This window comes from Nanorana parkeri, unplaced genomic scaffold, assembly GCF_000935625.1.
Source record: "Nanorana parkeri isolate BGI_ZX_2015 unplaced genomic scaffold, ASM93562v1 scaffold11, whole genome shotgun sequence".
NCBI lineage: Eukaryota > Metazoa > Chordata > Amphibia > Anura > Dicroglossidae > Nanorana > Nanorana parkeri.
This window is the reverse complement of record NW_017306279.1, coordinates 3,636,930-3,654,026: the sequence shown is the minus strand read 5'-3', so window position 1 is coordinate 3,654,026 and position 17,097 is coordinate 3,636,930. Positions and strand designations below refer to the sequence as shown.

The 17,097-nt window shown below is 43.1% G+C and overlaps 1 protein-coding gene across 1 annotated transcript in view; it reads left to right on the top strand.

Annotated features, from left to right (window-relative positions):
- Nucleotides 1-17,097, top strand: part of PAPOLG (poly(A) polymerase gamma) — a 28,676-nt gene that overhangs the window by 534 nt on the left and 11,045 nt on the right. Inside the window, exons 2-8 of the mRNA XM_018555581.1 lie at nt 2,485-2,643; nt 2,775-2,841; nt 6,969-7,050; nt 7,133-7,242; nt 12,392-12,445; nt 13,859-13,970; nt 16,656-16,745. Coding sequence (XP_018411083.1) covers nt 2,485-2,643; nt 2,775-2,841; nt 6,969-7,050; nt 7,133-7,242; nt 12,392-12,445; nt 13,859-13,970; nt 16,656-16,745 — 674 coding nt within the window. The remainder of the gene's footprint in view (nt 1-2,484; nt 2,644-2,774; nt 2,842-6,968; nt 7,051-7,132; nt 7,243-12,391; nt 12,446-13,858; nt 13,971-16,655; nt 16,746-17,097) is intronic.

Sequence of the window (17,097 nt, the reverse complement as noted above, 5' to 3'; positions counted from 1 at the left end):
ATCATCACCATGGTGTAATTACATCGTTACCCCTGCTCCCTCACATCTACATCTGGGACAATAAATGGCTTTAATACTGTATGTAGAACATAGACAGCGGATGAACATTAGGGGCCCGGTCACACCAGGGATGTGCGTTACTCGCACAGTTCCATGCAACGCACAGTCGGGGTGTATTGTGTTGCCATTCATTTGAATGGCACCCCAAACGCACCTCCCGTCTGCAATGCGATTGACCGTGCTTGCAATAGGTACTGCAATGCTGTGCAGTTGATAAAAGGAGTACATGTATTTTTATATAGCTGCAACCCATTGTATTGCAGCTCTGCGCGGTCACATTATGGGTGGGAGGTGTTTGCTGTGCCCTTCAAATGTTAAGAACTCCAGTAAGCTCTGAGCTGGCTTCTTCTTAGACCAGGCCCTGAAGACTCTCCTCCCCCCTCCACTGCAATAGTTTAAAGTAGGGGGTCACCTAAGGTAGGGGGGTGACCGATTTTATCAGGAGCGATATTCACTATTTTTTAAAATTATTGGTTAATTTTGCCAATAATAAACACTGCAAATGTCAGCCGGTTCTTGAGGAACTGACCAAAATTTGCACAGTGGGTGCAGCTGTCTGGCCGGCATCCCTCCCATCAGCTGATCAAGAGAGCATGTCAGAAAATCTATGTAGAAATGGAGATGGCAGCCACTGAGCTGCCAGCTCTGTTCAGGTATTCTGACTGCTAGGGATGCACTGATACTAGTATCGGTATTGGGGCTGATACCGAGCATTTGGGCAAGTACTCATACTCACCCAAATGCTCTGATATTGATTGAGCTTCACCATGAGCGGCAGTGTCGCTAGGCAGCGTGAAGCTGGCTTCCTGATTGGCTAGGAAGCCCGTTTCACACTGCCTAACTTCACTGTGGGGCAGCCTGGTTTCCTGACCAATCAGGAAACTGGGCTGCAGGTCCCATCCTGCTTCCTGATTGGTCAGAAAGCCAGGCTGCCCTACAGTGTCGTGAGGGAGTGTAAAGCTGCCTTCCCAGGCAATAAGGCTTCCTGATTGGCCGAGAAGTCAGGCCCACGCTACCTTGGGATGCCGGTGTGGGTACTTGGTATTGGCGAATACTGATTTAAAAAAAATATATATCAGAACTCCATACCGAGAAACCAGTATCGGTGCATTCCTACTGACAGCGGCCGGCAGAATACAGAAACACAGATGTCGGGATTCCTGCGGCAACAATCCTAAATGTCAAAGTGTGAATGAGGCCTTAGACAGTTTTCACAAAGTTTCTCCATTGGAAGATTTCCCCTCTATTCCAGTCTGGCTGTTCAAAAGTTTGGATTTTTCCAACAGAACACAGAGCTAAAAACCTCACACATTCTAACTCGTTCTCACTCAAAAAGAAAAACAAGTTTTGGCCGTTTGTAAATTTTAATGAATACATATTTGAAAGTTACCCCAAATGAGATCTTCACCTCCCTCATGTATCACTTCTCCCTTCTTTTAGATTGTAAGCCCCCAGGGGCAGGGCCCTCCTTACCATCTTGTCTTGAATTGTATTGTGACTTTAATGTCTTCCTTATATTGTAAAGCGCTGCGCAAACTGTTGGCGCTATATAAATCCTGTATAATAATAATAATCTTTACATTGATGGGGTGCCATGGATGTGGGAATAGTTATTTATCTTCAGTTTAAGCTCCCAACACTTTCTGCTAGCCACCCATTGAAACCAACGATAATGTGGTTTCCAGAGCTGCACTGCTGACAGAAATAGCCACATGTAAATGGCCGTGTGTGTGTATCAATTAACATAATGTTTTGATCGCTTTCAAAATGGTAGCACAGCATGCATGTGTGCTTCATATTATAATGTACATTTAGGCTTGCCTAAAACTGATCACAATAAGGGGAAGGTGCTTTATGGGGCAATTCACACTGGATCCGTTGTGATCCTTTTTTCAATGGATGCTAATGGAAGGGCACTGAAAAATGACTGGGTGTAAATGGGGCTAGTAGCGTAACACGACTGATCAGGTGTGAACAAGCCACACTTTCAACTGTTCATTTTTCAGTTCCCTTCCGTTGGCATCTGTTTGAAAAACTTATCTCAGCAGATCGGAAGGAAATTGCAAGTCGATGGAGGGTCTGTTGACTTGCAGTTGTACCTTCTAACCCATTGCGCTGCGATCTGTTTTTCAAGACAACAGAGTCCCTGTTGATTTGCTGTTTTCCTCCAATTTTGGTGTGAACGCACCCTAAAAGATCTTTATGTAAAGCTGTCTATAGATATTAAAGAAGTATTAGGGTAGTAAATTATGATTATTATATTATCACAGTCTCTTCTCCCTGATGAGAGCGGTGACTGTCAGTCATCACACCCTGCAGGGATTCCCCTCTGTTCCTCCAGCGCTCATTGGAGGGACAGACAAGGGGAAGGGGTGCACATAGCTGACTCTGGCTCTAAAGTTCTATATTCTTTCTCTTTGACAGGAATGACCACCTAGAGGTCCAAACTCAGAAATGTTATGGCATCACCTCCCCTATCAGTTGGGCTGGTCCCAAAGAAATCGATCACATCTACACCGAGAAGCTGGTTGAGGCCATGCAGCCTTTTGGAGTATTTGAAGACGATGAGGAGCTCAGTCACAGGTTAGACTTCAAGCCCAAATGGTCCAAACAGGCAGCTTGTAAATTGTTCTGTTTTGTAGCCATTGGGAGCACAAAGCCTTGTATGGTGAGTTCTGCAGAACTATAATTGCATCTTTTCTTTTCCATTTCAGAATGTTTGTATTGGGCAAACTGAACAACTTGGTCAAAGAATGGATTGCTGAGCTGGGAGAAATTAAGGTAACTGTAACCATGTTAATGTCAAAATACCGTGTTTGCCGGCGTATAAGACGACTTTTTATGCTTAAAAACATCCCCCGAAAATCGGAGGTCGTCTTATACGCCGGTTATACAGTCTAATCTGTTGGTCCGCCGGATGTGCGGTAATACTGTATGTACCGTAGCTTCGGCTACATATAGAATACCGCGCTGAGCCAATCACGGCGAGCAATGTACTCAACCTCTGCCAATCCGAGCAGGCTTTGTATTCATAGAATAGATCGCTCAGCGCGGTATACTGTATGTTGCTGAAACTACAGTGCATACAGTATTACCGCACATCCAGTGGGCTGACAGGTTAGTGGGTGTATTTAAACATTATTTTGGCTATACTCGTCTTGAATGACGAGTATAGCCCAAAACCTATGTTTTAACTGAAAAATTAGGGGGCCGTCTTATACGCCCAGTCGCCTTATACCCCGGCAAATACGGTAATCTAGAAGAGCCTTTTAAAGGTTCAAGTTTGTCTATAGAAATGGGCAGTTTAACCGTGTACGGTGAACCGTCCTACCCACCACAAAATGAGTATTCCTCTTCTGGTAGACACTTCTGCCAAACACTATACCAAATATTGACCAGTATTGTACTGTAGTCAATGTATTTCAGCTTGACCAAGCCTGCAATTGGTTAGTGAAGGAAGAGCAGATCACCGACGTGGTCATCACTTTGCTCTCCATCGGCTACATTCACAATGTGTACATTTCAGCGAAGCCTGATTGGTTTACAGAGCTCCCTGTCCTTTACTAGTCTGACATGCAGGGTATTTCAGGATGCTATACAAACATAGGCCAGTTAAAAAATGCACTTAAATCATTTTAAAATGTATAACCAGATTAAATGGGTGTATTTTATATGTGTGCACGTACACTATAAAATGATGTTGTTTTTGGTAGAACCTGTTTTATTGCTGTTTATTCTCCTCCTGGACATTGTACTGTCTGGAAAGGAGTGAGTCACTGGGGTGGCAGCACTGAGCTCCTACATAGATCTCATCAGCACAACATTTTTCTGGCTTAGTCTTTTACTCATATGATCCAGCTTTTATGGTGACTGGAAAGGGATTTGTATCGCTGTTTGTGTTCCTGGAGATTCACACTATTTGTCCTGGTGACTTATCACTGTAAGTGAATGAAAATCCCCCCCCCCCCCATTAACTTTATTTTGGAGGGATTTCCTTTCTCTTCTATCTAGTGAACATGAAGTGAAGGGAAACCTCCCTCATGGGACACAGATGGCAGAAAAAGCTGATGGGTTATAAAATCCCCAACCATATCCAGAATATAATCAAAAAGGCTTTGGATTCAGTTCTACTATAATGTATGTGCAGGTGTGATTGTCAAATTGACTATATTTGCCAGAGCTCCTGTGTACTGCCTATTCACACTCCTTGTTCGATAAGAAGAAAATGTTTTTCGTTCTATATTCTGTTGTAAAGTCTTTTACCAATGTTCTTGTTATTTTGATTGGTAGTTCTTGGATGCCAGTGATGACTGAGTTTTGACAATTGTTAGAAATATGATTTTTTTTTTTGTGTCATTTAGGTCTGCGGAAATTGACTATTAATTTCTCGATTATTCGTTAATCTTTTTGATCGATTAAAACATTTATTGCTCGCTAATGAAAATACTCCTCTCCGCCGGCTTCCGGGAGTCCCGTCGGATATCCGGTGACGTCATGGACATTGACGTCACCGGATTCCTCCCCCCTTCCCCAAGTGGCTCCGTCGGCTAACGAAGGGAAGGGGGAAGGAGTCCAGTGACGTCTATGTCCGTGACGTCACCGGACTCCAACCCACAATTCTGCATTGCGCTGTATAATTTATTGCTGGTATTTGTAGTCCTCTATAGCTGGTGGTATTCTGCAGTGCGCTGTATAATGATTATACGGCGCAATGCTGAATACCAGCAGCTATGTAGGAATACAACAAATACCAGCAATAGTCCTTATAATGCACTATTGCTGGGATTTGTAGTCCTCTATAGCTGGTGGTATTCTCTATTGCGCTGTATGATTATACGGCGCAATGCAGAATACCACTGACTAGTTTTATAGAGGAACTACAAATCCCAGCAATAATACATTATACAGGCTGCTTATTGTATTGCTGGGATTTGATTTTACTCTGCTGGTCTTCTGCATTGTATAATACAGTGGCACAATGCAGAATACCACCGACGTGTCTGTGTGTGTGTTCTGGTCAGTGGCGTAACAACCGGGGGGGCAGCAGGTGCACTTGCCCCAGGCGCAGGGCTGAGGGGGGGGGGGCGGCTGAAAATTGCACTTTTGGCTAAATGCCGAAGTGCCATTTTCCTGCCGCTAAATCGGCGCATCCGTGATTACTTTCTCCCCACTGGACGCTACTCTGTCCCAGTGGGGAGGAGAGAAAATGACAGCCGGCCAAGCGCTGTGAGCGGCCGGCGTCTCTCCTCCCACACCGCTCAGCCACCTATCACAGTCCCGCAGAGCGGTGTAGGGGTGGAGACAGGCCGCGCTGTCACAGGAGGCTGGGCTCTCCTCCCTGCTCCCTCAGCATCCTGTGACAGTGTGTGAGAGAGGAGAGCGGGTACAAGCAGTCAGTCATCAGTGATCGCTGAGTGTTTGTACATAATTGAGGACATGGTATGTTTACTATATCTTCAATAATGAATGGGAGTGATCTACATCTCCTCCTGTTCATTCATAATTGTAGTTATAGTAAACATACTATGTTATCAATGAACAGGAGCACTCATAAAGGATTCCTGTTCATTGATAACAGGGGATACAGAAAAAGAGAGGACTTTGTGTTCTCAATCTCAATGGTGGCATGCTTGGATTTGTAGTTCCCTAGCGGGTGTGGGGGTACAGTATAATGGGTCCGGACTTGCTTTCAGATCGATTGTCGGCGGGCCAGCGGCGAGTGAGGAAGCTCGCAGCAAGAAGAGAAGTAAGTTGACAACTTTTTCAATAATCGATTATAATCGATTATGTCAATTAGTTGTTGCAGCCCTAGTTGCAGCTCTACTTGCATGTAAAGGGAGCATCACTGTGCAGCCTGCCAATTGACATCGAACTTTTCTTCTACAATCTTCCCAGCTGGTCAGTGTGCCCACATGTGTGGACCAAACTCCAAGGCATTGGCCTATACACATACAGCGCAGCAATGAAGTAATAAAATGAACTAGGATCACACTAATCCAGCACGTTATTATTCTGAGTTGCCCCACTCAATCGGTTGCCATATTGAGTGGGGAACGTGAGATTAATAACGTGCTGGATTAGTGTGATCCTAGTTCATTTTATTACTTCATTGCTGTGCTGTATGTGTATAGGCCAATGTAGTTGGATCTGTATGTGCGTTTTATAATTAATTGAAATTAATCGATTAAAATTTTTTTCGATTAATTGAGCACGAAAATTTTAATCAGTAACAGCCCTAGTCATATTCTTTTCTTGTAGCATAGGGTGGAAGAAGAGAAGATTGCTTCCGTTCTTGCATAAAATTCAAAAATGTGTTTAATTGCAAAGTTACAAATAATTACAAGATATGGCATATCTTACAGAATGAGTCTATAAGATGCTTGATTACAAAATATAGTATATCTTACAGCATGAGTCTAAGATGTTTAAGAAACGTGTCTTTAGTTTGTAAGTAAAATAGTCCCAACAGGTGTGTGTGTGTCTGTGTGTGTCGCTGTGTCCTCTTGAAGGATGATCCCCTCCGCCCTTTATATCTATGCTCTTACTTTAAAATAACCTTTAGGCTGTTTACCTTAAAAGTAATTCACATTAGCATAAGGGAGTTCCATATTCTTTGTCCTGAGTCATGTGTTTTCTTTCAATCCTATTTTGGGCATACCTAACAACTGTTTCAAACTATACTTAGGGTCTGCCTGTCGGGCTTACTGATTGATTACCATTTGTAACTTAGTCACTAGTATAGTTTAAATGGCATTTCCAAACTTGGATAGATTAAAATATAGAAAATCAATCATTTAGGTTCACATACATCAATATATGATTTCATGGTTTTTAACAGCAATTGTATTATGGTCCATCATCCTTTACTTGGTAAAACTATAACAATTAACCATTTCTTTTTCTGACAGAGCCTTCCAACCACTGTAATATCCTCTGTTGGAGGCAAAATCTTCACATTTGGATCTTATCGGCTTGGAGTTCATACTAAAGGTTTGTCATCTGCTCCTGTCAATTGTGTATTCTATACATATTGACGTTTATAATAACTGGCATTTGTTTTGTTTTTTTAAAGGGTCTGATATTGATGCTCTGTGTGTTGCTCCAAGGCATGTTGAGCGAACAGATTTCTTTCAGTCATTTGTTGAAAAACTAAAGCTCCAGGATGGGATAAGGAATGTCCGGGTATGTGAATGCAAGATCTGATGACTTTGTTCCGTTCAGCCCTCTGTTTCAATACCACCCCTATTGGGGTATAAGGTAGTAAAGGTTCAGAAGTCAGTCAGTTCAGTCTCAGAACAGAGAGACTTGATTGGCTGTTCAGGTACAAACAATCCGGCAGCTGTACAGCAGTCTGAGCGTTTGTACTGAGCGCAGTGCGTGACCTCACCGCTGCCGCCACCGGCTACCCCAGGCTCTGCTGACCCCAACCGCGCTCCACCCAAACCCCTGGCTCTGCCTATCTAGAGGCAGAGCCAGTTATGCCCGCCCCCTCCCCTGTCCAGCAGTGACGGGATCCAGAAGTGAGCGAACGCCGGTATGTGTTCGCTCACTTCCCGATCTACTGAGCCGACCTGTGACAGTTTCATTGTCAGAGGTTGGCTAGAACTGTGAGGATGAGTGAAAAGCACTCACCTCATAGTTCTCTTTTTTAATGGCTGATTTTTAAGAGAAATGGAATGACAGTGCTGTTGCTCTATGGGGTATTAAACAGAATCTGGATCTGTGTGTAACTGCTCCAGGTTTCATTACACTTTGGCTTTTATACATCATGGGTGAGCAAAATGAATCGAGATTGTAGTGAAAATCGGCCATTTTAGTCAAATGCATTAGCGTCATGGGTAAGGCAGAAGTTTATAGTGGTCATAGGTGGTTTGTTAGATGGCGCCCAAAGGTTACTTTGTAGGATCGCTTCTGTTGTAAAGCCGACAGTCGGCTCTACAAGTTTAAACAGACTCTCGGCGGCAAAAGTCGCCGGGAGTCTGTTTAAACAGCCCCGATGCTGGCGACGTACACTGTACGTCGTCAGTCACGAAGGGGTTAAATTAAATTATCTTGTTGTGTTCGTCACAAAAACAAGTAACCTATAATAAAACTATCCTAAAGTGGCACTAACCCCCGGGTCCGGCTGTCAGTTTTTCAAGCAGACTTGATCAGATGCCTGTCCATTTAAATCTGGTTACCCCTGACTCCAGCCAGGTCCAGAAAAAAAAAACGATCAGAGTTTTGCCGGACCTGATCGTGCCAGATCAGGGGTAATCTAATGTAAACGGACACATGTACGCTTACATCCGATTCCCCATTGACTGACATGGGGTCCGGCAGTTTTAGTTCTTTTCCTCCATTGCAAGATGGATTTAAAAAAACAGACTGACACAGATGCCAATAGATTAGCATGGCAGCCAGGCAACTAGCATTTTTAAATCGGCAATGTCCGCATCCATACTTATCTCAGTAAAACGTTCACCTGCTTGTACGTGTCACTCTTTTGCTAGCTGAATGTGTGAAGTGCCACTCTCCTGCTTGAAGTTTACTTTATGTAGCATTATGGTTAGTGAGGGGGCAAGACGTACAGACAGGTGAGTTTTTCCATGCAGATTTCTTAGCGATCTGCAGTTCTCGCTAGCGACTGGTTCTCTAGTGTGACGTGGGTCTTAGATTAAAAAAAGAAATCTATAGGTTTCAAGGATAAATCTTTACGGTGTGTGAGCATTTTTCCCAGTCTTCCAGGACAGCATTGTGAGATGAAGTCTCCTTCCCAAACCACAGGAAACACATTGCCCATTTTAGATTTTTAAAGGCCTGCCTCTTCTCCAGTCCTTTTGTGTTTCCTTGGTCAGCTGGGGGAGCAGTCACTGGAATGCTGGGGGAGCCTCTATCGTGCAATTCTGCTTGGTGCTTCCCTCAAGTTTTCAACCCACCTAGCTATGTTTGTGTGGGTGCGGGTGCTTTCCTCCATGGTTGTGGCCTCAAGTATTCCTCCTAGGCAGTCGAAAGGGGGTTCACTGGCTCAGCATTCTCTGTGCCCAGCGAGGGCAAGGACCGGAGCTGACCTCCCTTGGCTGGGCCCTTGGAAACGAGCGTCCGCCCATCAAAGTGGATTTGCACCGCTCCACGGCCAGACCGGGTCCGTCCCTTCTGATGCGAGTGACGTCCGTTCCAGGTGCCAAGGCCTTGCGTTCTAGGCCTTACTCTGGCGCTGGAGGAAGGGGACTGCCAGGCCACCGGCGATTCTGTCCTCATCTCGGCACGCTCCGCAAATGGACTCTGCGCAACCTCTGCAATCTTTGGCCGCAGCAGGAGGTCCTGTGAGGCTCAAACATTGCATTCACATGTCACGCTGAAGGAATATGAAGCAGAATGGTGTGCGGACAAGTCTTCTAGATAAACTTTGGTCGCAGCAGACGCGGGTCCCTCTGGCACCAGCCCAGCTCGGGTATAGTGTTTTTTGATTTAAAAAAAAAAAACTTACCTGCCTTTCACCTCTGACCCTCTTCTCCACCTTGGTGCAGGACGCAGGTGTTAAGTGGCACTCTTGACCTGGGTGTTTGGCGGGATTTTGGAAGGGGCATTGGGTTGTGGTTTTTTTTCCCCTGTGGGCACTCTTTTTTGGCAGCCTAAGGCTTCGGATACAACGAAGGCTTCCAAGAAGTGCGCTGTTTGTTCAGTCAAACTTGGCACTAATTTATTCTAAGGCTTTGTGCCGAAAGTGTATTGAGGGTCTATTTATTTAAAGAAGAATCTGCTTCAGCATGCAGTAATCTTTCTTCAATTAAAGAGGAATTATCTTCCACTTTCAAATCATGTAGATCTCTATTAGAAGGTTTCAAGACCCAGTCCTGTCCCTTGTTGTTGCCCAGACCTGTGGGTCTTCAATTAGTCTGAAGGAACTTTAGGAGTGTCGGAGCGGGAAGATCTGAGTGAGCTAGGTCCCTCCAATAATTCATCAGAGGAATTGGGTACCCAGGTTGACGTCTCTGAAGCTTCCAGATGTTTTATCTCTGGTCGCTGTAGATGACTTATTCAGTGCCATTTATGATACCTTGGAAGTTCAGGAAAAACGTGTTCAGCTTTCTAGACACGGTCTTTTGTATGAAGGGCTACAACAAAAGAAGTTTTTTTTCCTGTGCATAAGGTGCTTTCAGGGGCAATTCTTAGGGAGTGGGCAGACCCGGAGAAGAAGTCTCATCTAACAACCTTAAGCGGAGAATTCCGTTTGATGACCCTGCATTAGTTTGGAATAAGATGCCCCTTTGGCCAGGTTCTCCAAGAAATCAGACTCGGCTTTTGAGGACATGGGGGTTCTTGGGGATCCCAAGGATAAAAAGATGGCGATCTCGCTCAAAACGGCTTGGGATTCTTCTATAGTGAACCTTAAGCTAGCTTTAGATACTACTTGTGTGGCTAAAAATCTTGTTCTGGCTATCCCAATTGAAATCGCATTTGTTAGCTGCAACCCCCAGGGAACAGCTCTTGGACTCTTTCAGTTCTTTTTTAAGGCTGTTGGATTTATTGCAGATGCCTCTGCTGAACCCGTTCGGATGACCGCTAGGTCATTAGTGCAAATTAACTTCTCTTGTCGGGCCTTATGGCTGAAAGCTTGGGAGGGCGACTTTTGCTTCCAAACTTCCGTTATGTAAGCTCCCCTTTTCAGGTGATCTGCTTTTTGTACCTGAATAAGAGCGTTCTAGAACGCCCTTCTGCAGGTTTTTTCGGGGGGGAGGGTTCTCTTTTAGTCCTCCCTCAAAGCAGCAATGACTGTCTTCTTCCAGTGGGAGGAAGCTTAGGGGGATTCCTCCATGCTGGGTGGAGATTACCTCCAATAAATTCATCCTGAATCTGATGAAAGGGCTACAGGTTGGGGTTCAACAGTCTTCCTCCCTGGCGTTTTCCCGCAACAGATTTTCCAAAACATTCCGTCAAAGCAGAGGCTCACTGTCTCTTTAGGGGTGTTGGTAGATCAGTGGGTTCACACTCTGGTCCTTAAGCAGGAGATGGGTCAGAGTTTTTACGCACACCTTTTTTATAGAACAAAAACCTTTGGGGAAGTTTTGATTAATCCTCAACCTAAAGCCCTTGAACGTCGTAGTGAAGTACAAGAGATTCAGGATCGAATCTATTTTTTCAGTCGAACATCCTGTAGCCCAGATCCTATATGGCAACTCTGGACTTGAGATGCCTATCTTCACATCCCCATCCTCCCCGCCTTTCAACAATTTCTCAGATTTGCTGTAAGTATAGGGCCAGTAATTCACCAATATCAATTCAGGGCTCTCCCTTTCAGGCTGTCTTCAGCCCCTAGGATATTCTTTAAGGTGTCTAAAGATTTTAGGAAATCGGATGCCTTATTTGTCTTTTTTTTTTCTTCTGGAAAGTCCAAAGGCAAGCAGGTTTTCGAAGTCCTCTAGGAAGTCTATTGGGGAAGCTTACAGTGCTATGAAGGTGCCTTCTCCTTTCGTGAATGTGCATTATACTAGAGCCTTAGTGACTTCTTGGGCTGAGAGAAACTGGTGCTACCCTAGAACAAATTTGCAAAGCTCCCATGTGGTCGAGCTTCTCTACCTTCGTTCAACATTACCGGTTGGACCTCAATTCTTCTGGGGATCAAACCTTAGGGCAAGACTACTGTTTGAAGTACCCTTCGACTAAAGTATTGGTAAGTTCTTATTTATCCTCTTGCAATGTTGTCCTGGAACATGACTATGGGAAATGCTAAGTTGGACTTAAAGTTGGATGGATGGGTGACGTGTTTCCTGTGGTTTGGGGAGGAGCCTTTATCTCTAACAATGCTGTCCTGGAAGACTACTGGAAATGGTTACCGGTAAGTCTAACTCTGGATTTTGACCAAAGACTTGGCTTATTTACACCGCCCAATGGACAAATGTAGTTTCTATGTACGTGAGAGAAACATATCCTGCACCTAGCTAGAATTGGGACATTTATTATTGGTATTTTATATAGCAATGACAAGTTTATGCAGCACATTCACATCAGTTCCTGCCCTCAAGGAGCTTACTGGGTAAGGTACCTATGCATACATGGAGGGCCAATTTAGACAGGAGCCAATTAACCTTCCAGCATGTCTTTGGAGTGTGGGAGGAAACCAGAGTACCCGAAGGAAACCTGCACAGGGTGAATGTGCAAACTCCTTGCAGATAGTGACCTGGCTGGGATTCCCAGTGCTGCATAGTAGAAGTGCTAACCACTACGCCATTGTGCTGCCCACAGTGAGCTATAGCTTACTTGCTGTACAAAGAATAATAAATGTGAAGAAACATTGAATTGTTAGTCACATTTTATTACATGCAAGTTTATATTTGTTTTTGTTCTTTAGGCTGTGGAGGATGCTTTTGTACCCGTTATCAAATTTGATTTCTTGAAGATAGAGGTATGAGGCCTTACGTAAGGTATTTTATAAATCTGTAAATGAGTGTTGCTTAACATCAGATGATCATTCCATTTATTTCTAGATTGCTGTTTTATTTACTTTGCACTTTTCTTCTGATATTTATATTCTAGGCTTCCTTGTATGCTAGGAGTGATTTTCTAGTACTGCACGTGATCGTAACTAACCAATAATATGGGTGCTCCTGCATTATGGGGCTTGGTTTACAGATCTGCAGGTGTGCAGGGATTCCTTAGCATTTAATCAGACACCACCTTCTGTATCTTGCAGGAGCCAATGTGCTTCATTATATTCCTGGTCAACAGGCCTATTCTGGTAAACAAGTACAATGTGCCTGTGCAAAATAAGGAAGGTACTTATGCCATTTATTTTTTTGGAAGGGGGAGGTAGGATAAGTAATTAAAAAAACAAAAAGGTTTATATAGCAACCGTTATTGGGTTTCTATTTCTGTCTGTGTCCCCACTGGGGGTCGTTCATGCATCTGTTTATGGTTACCATGATCCACAAAACAGAAATTGCTGGGACATCGAAATATTCTGAGTTGTTATCAAAGCAATAGATGAGGGGAAAATCCTCCACTGGGGACAAATATTTCTGACCATTCCCATCAATTCTGGTTTTTCTTTTTGGAGATGTTTTCTCAGAGGAGGAAGTAAAATGAAATCTTCTAGTGGGACAGACAAAGAGCATAATGTTTATTTGCTAGTGGTTGTAGCCTTCCCATAACCTAGTCTTAAAAGCCAAAATGTTTGTTTTTTTGTACTGTGGGGGGAATTTATCAAAACTGGAGGAGACCAAATCTGGGGCAGATTTGCCCTGCAGCCAATCGGCTTCTCACACATTTTTAAATCGTACCTGAGCAAACTGAAGAAGGATGCTGATTGGTTGCCCTGGGAAACTGCTCCAGATTCTCTCTGCTCCAGTTATGATAAATTCCCCCATTGTATCTTTTACCAATTTCATGATCAGTCCAAGACTTCTGATAGTACTGCAGTAGTCCTCTGTGGTTATGTGTAAGTTCTGATAGTGTCCTGATATGTCTTGCATTTTTCTTGGGACCGGTTGTCAGCTTAACCTTGGGATGCAGGTAATTTGGGTGGTATCCTAGTGAACTAGTGCATACTTTTCTTTGGACTTAGTACTGATCTGCAGGGAGAGTATAATGCAGCTAAATGGCCTTCTTGGAAGCCTTTGGAAGTAGCAATCCCCTGACAGGTTACATGTACATAGACTCTGCCCTTGAACTTTGAAGCAGCATGTGGGTCACAGTGCTGAGGCACACTGCTGTAAAGCATCTTGCTGTACATGGGTTCTCAGTCTTCATCTTGCGGTCAACTGCAGCTGTTTGACTTGTGATTGTAAATATATTTTTTTTGTCTTTTTCTTCCCTTCAGATTGACTTAGTTTTTGCTAGGCTGCCCTTACAATGTATTCCTGATAATATGGAGTTGCGTGATGATTCACGTTTGAAAAACCTAGATATAAGATGCATCAGGAGTTTAAATGGTAAGTGAACTTCTCATAGAGCTCTGTTGATGTTGCTTTTGTAGTAGCTGTAATCTGTCACTTTTAAATCGTTCACGATGTTTCTTACCTGCCTGTAATCTTCCTATTGCAAGCTGACAGCGCTCTGGCATTTGGCTCGCAATTGGCAGTAGCAGTCATTGTGCCATGTGTATTCCTTTTAGTTGGATATTGGGCTACCTATCTGATGGGCAGCCCAACCTCTAAATTAAAGTGACATTAAACCCTCAGATTGTTTAACATAAACCAATACTGTAATGTGTGCCTTACTGTAATCCATGGTTGTTTCCCTTCTCTTTGCTGCTCTTCCTTTAAAATCCTCATGTCTTCTCATGCTTGGGGAGAACTTCCCTTTGCAGCTCAGAGCCTCTTCCTGTAGTGCTGGCTCAGGTTACAAGTCTATACAAACGTATACACAGACACCATATATCCATTCCTGAGACAAGGCAGTCTGCTGCAAAACAGAAGTTCTGCCCAGCATGAGAACAGATTTAAAAGGAAGAGCAGCAAAGAGAAGGGAAACAACCATGGATTACAGTAAGGCACACATTACAGTGATATTGGGCTACCTATCTGATGGGCAGCCCAACCTCTAAATTAAAGTGACATTAAACCCTCAGATTGTTTAACATAAACCAATACTGTAATGTGTGCCTTACTGTAATCCATGGTTGTTTCCCTTCTCTTTGCTGCTCTTCCTTTAAAATCCTCATGTCTTCTCATGCTTGGGGAGAACTTCCCTTTGCAGCTCAGAGCCTCTTCCTGTAGTGCTGGCTCAGGTTACAAGTCTATACAAACGTATACACAGACACCATATATCCATTCCTGAGACAAGGCAGTCTGCTGCAAAACAGAAGTTCTGCCCAGCATGAGAACAGATTTAAAAGGAAGAGCAGCAAAGAGAAGGGAAACAACCATGGATTACAGTAAGGCACACATTACAGTATTTTATGTTAAAAAAATCTGAGGGTTTAATGTCACTAAGTGCAGAAGACCTACAACATTGCTGATAATTGTGAATAACTAGCTCTGCCTTGTCCTGCTGTAAAAGGGAGTTATTTTACTGCTGAGATCCTAAAGGTAAGAAACTTAACACAGATTAACAAAAACTATGTTAAACCTGTATACAGTGCAACATGATGCCAAACGTGAGGGGAAATATTTAGGGTTTACATACACTTTTTAAGACCTATAAAAACTAGTGATGTAAATGTTTATAGCAAATCTGCACAGGCTGTCGGTGCAATAAATTAAAACTGTACATGTCATAAGATGACTACAATGTAGTCCCAGAGGTGTGTGTGTGTGTGTGTACAGTAAATTCAGAAAGTATTCACTTCACTTTTTTCAATTTTGTTATACTGTAGTACAGTTTAACCACTTGCTGTCCAGAGCAATTTCTTACTATTTGCACACGATAAAATATGAAATTTTGGCTAGAAAATGGCATAAAACCCCCAAACAATTAAATATTTTCTAAAAGCAGAGGCACGGTATAAAAAAAATTGTTCCTCATACTAGTATTTTAGGATAAAATACATTAAAATGGAATTTAGTGCACAGAAACAGAATATATTACATACTTGATTGGTAAAATATTAAAGATGGGGTCACATCAGGTAAATTGACACCAAACATGTCAAGCCTTAAAACTGCATGTGCCTGCAAAACCACAATGGCCAAAATTTCCCATAGGTGACGCTTTTGAAAGCTTTTACTGCTTATCAGTTTAGTGATAACCGTGATTGATGGCCCTAAAATTATTGCTCTGTCTGATGTTCGCAGTGATATGTAACGTGTGGCACAATTTTTGTCGCACTCCACAAGTGTTTGCATGTGTGTGTGCATGTACGTTGGGGCGGGGGACTTAAAAATATGTTTTTATGTGACCTCTTTATGGAGATATTAGCGGTCAGACCCCTAATGTCATCTAGGAACCCCAAAGAAGCTGATGTATCAGTAATCGCTTCTTGCTTTAGGAAACACTGCGGCTAGAAGTTTGCTGATCTCCCTCCGATAAATGCTGGGATGGGCAACGTGCCGGTCCTGGGTCCGCACAGGCTGGGTCACACTTTGCCGCGAAGTACAAACGATCTGGTGGCTCTACAGCCGCCTGATTGCTTGTACCTGAACAGCCATCGCCGGCTGCTTAAAATGGTACCATAAACATAGCTGGAGCCGCTGCTGTGTTTTTGGTATAACCGCTTCAGGAGGATGCTGTGTATGTATGTGAACCTGCCTGAAGTGGTTAAATTAGTTTCCTTAGTATTAGTATTATTCCATCTGATTTTATCTACACTCAGTAGCCCATGATGGCAAAGTGAAAACAGAATTGTAGAAATGTTTGTTTTTTATTAAGAAAAATCTGAAAAAAAACGTACTTAAGTATTCAGAAACTTTACGCAGTACTTTGTTGAAGCACCTTTTGGCAGCAAGTAGAGCCTTGAGTCTTTTTGGGGTATGACGCGACAATCTTTGCACACTTGGATTGGGGAATTTTCTGCTATTTCTTCTTTGCAAATCTTCTCAAGCTCAGTCAAGTTGAATGTGGACAGCCTATAAAACTGGAAGTTGGTCATCTGTGTAATATTGAAGTGGGTTGGGGTATATCCAAAACGCATGTGTGAATATTTAATTTGGCTTCTAATGGCAATTTTTATTTTCCAGGCTGCAGAGTTACAGATGAAATTTTGCATTTAGTGCCAAACAGAAATAATTTCAGAATAACCCTGAGAGCTGTCAAGTTGTGGGCGAAGAGTAAGTATGGCTGTTTTTAAATCGGTAGTAGTGTATACCCATCTACAAAACTGGAAGATACAGTAGTATGTAATCACCGCTGTAGTTGGACGTTGGTGTGTGGAAAGTGTCACAAATGCAGGAGAGTAGCTCATGTACCAGATTCTGCTAAGAGTATCATACGTTGTGTGGATTTTTAATTTTTTTTCAGTTGCTAACCACAATGGTGTGAATTTTTTAAAACTGGAGCAGACAGTATCTGGAGCTGCTGTGCATAGTAACCAGTCAGCTTCTCTCTTTAGTTTGTTCATTCAAAGTAGTAAAAGTACCTTTTTTTTTTTTTTTTTTTTTTTTTTTTTTTTTTTTTTTTTTT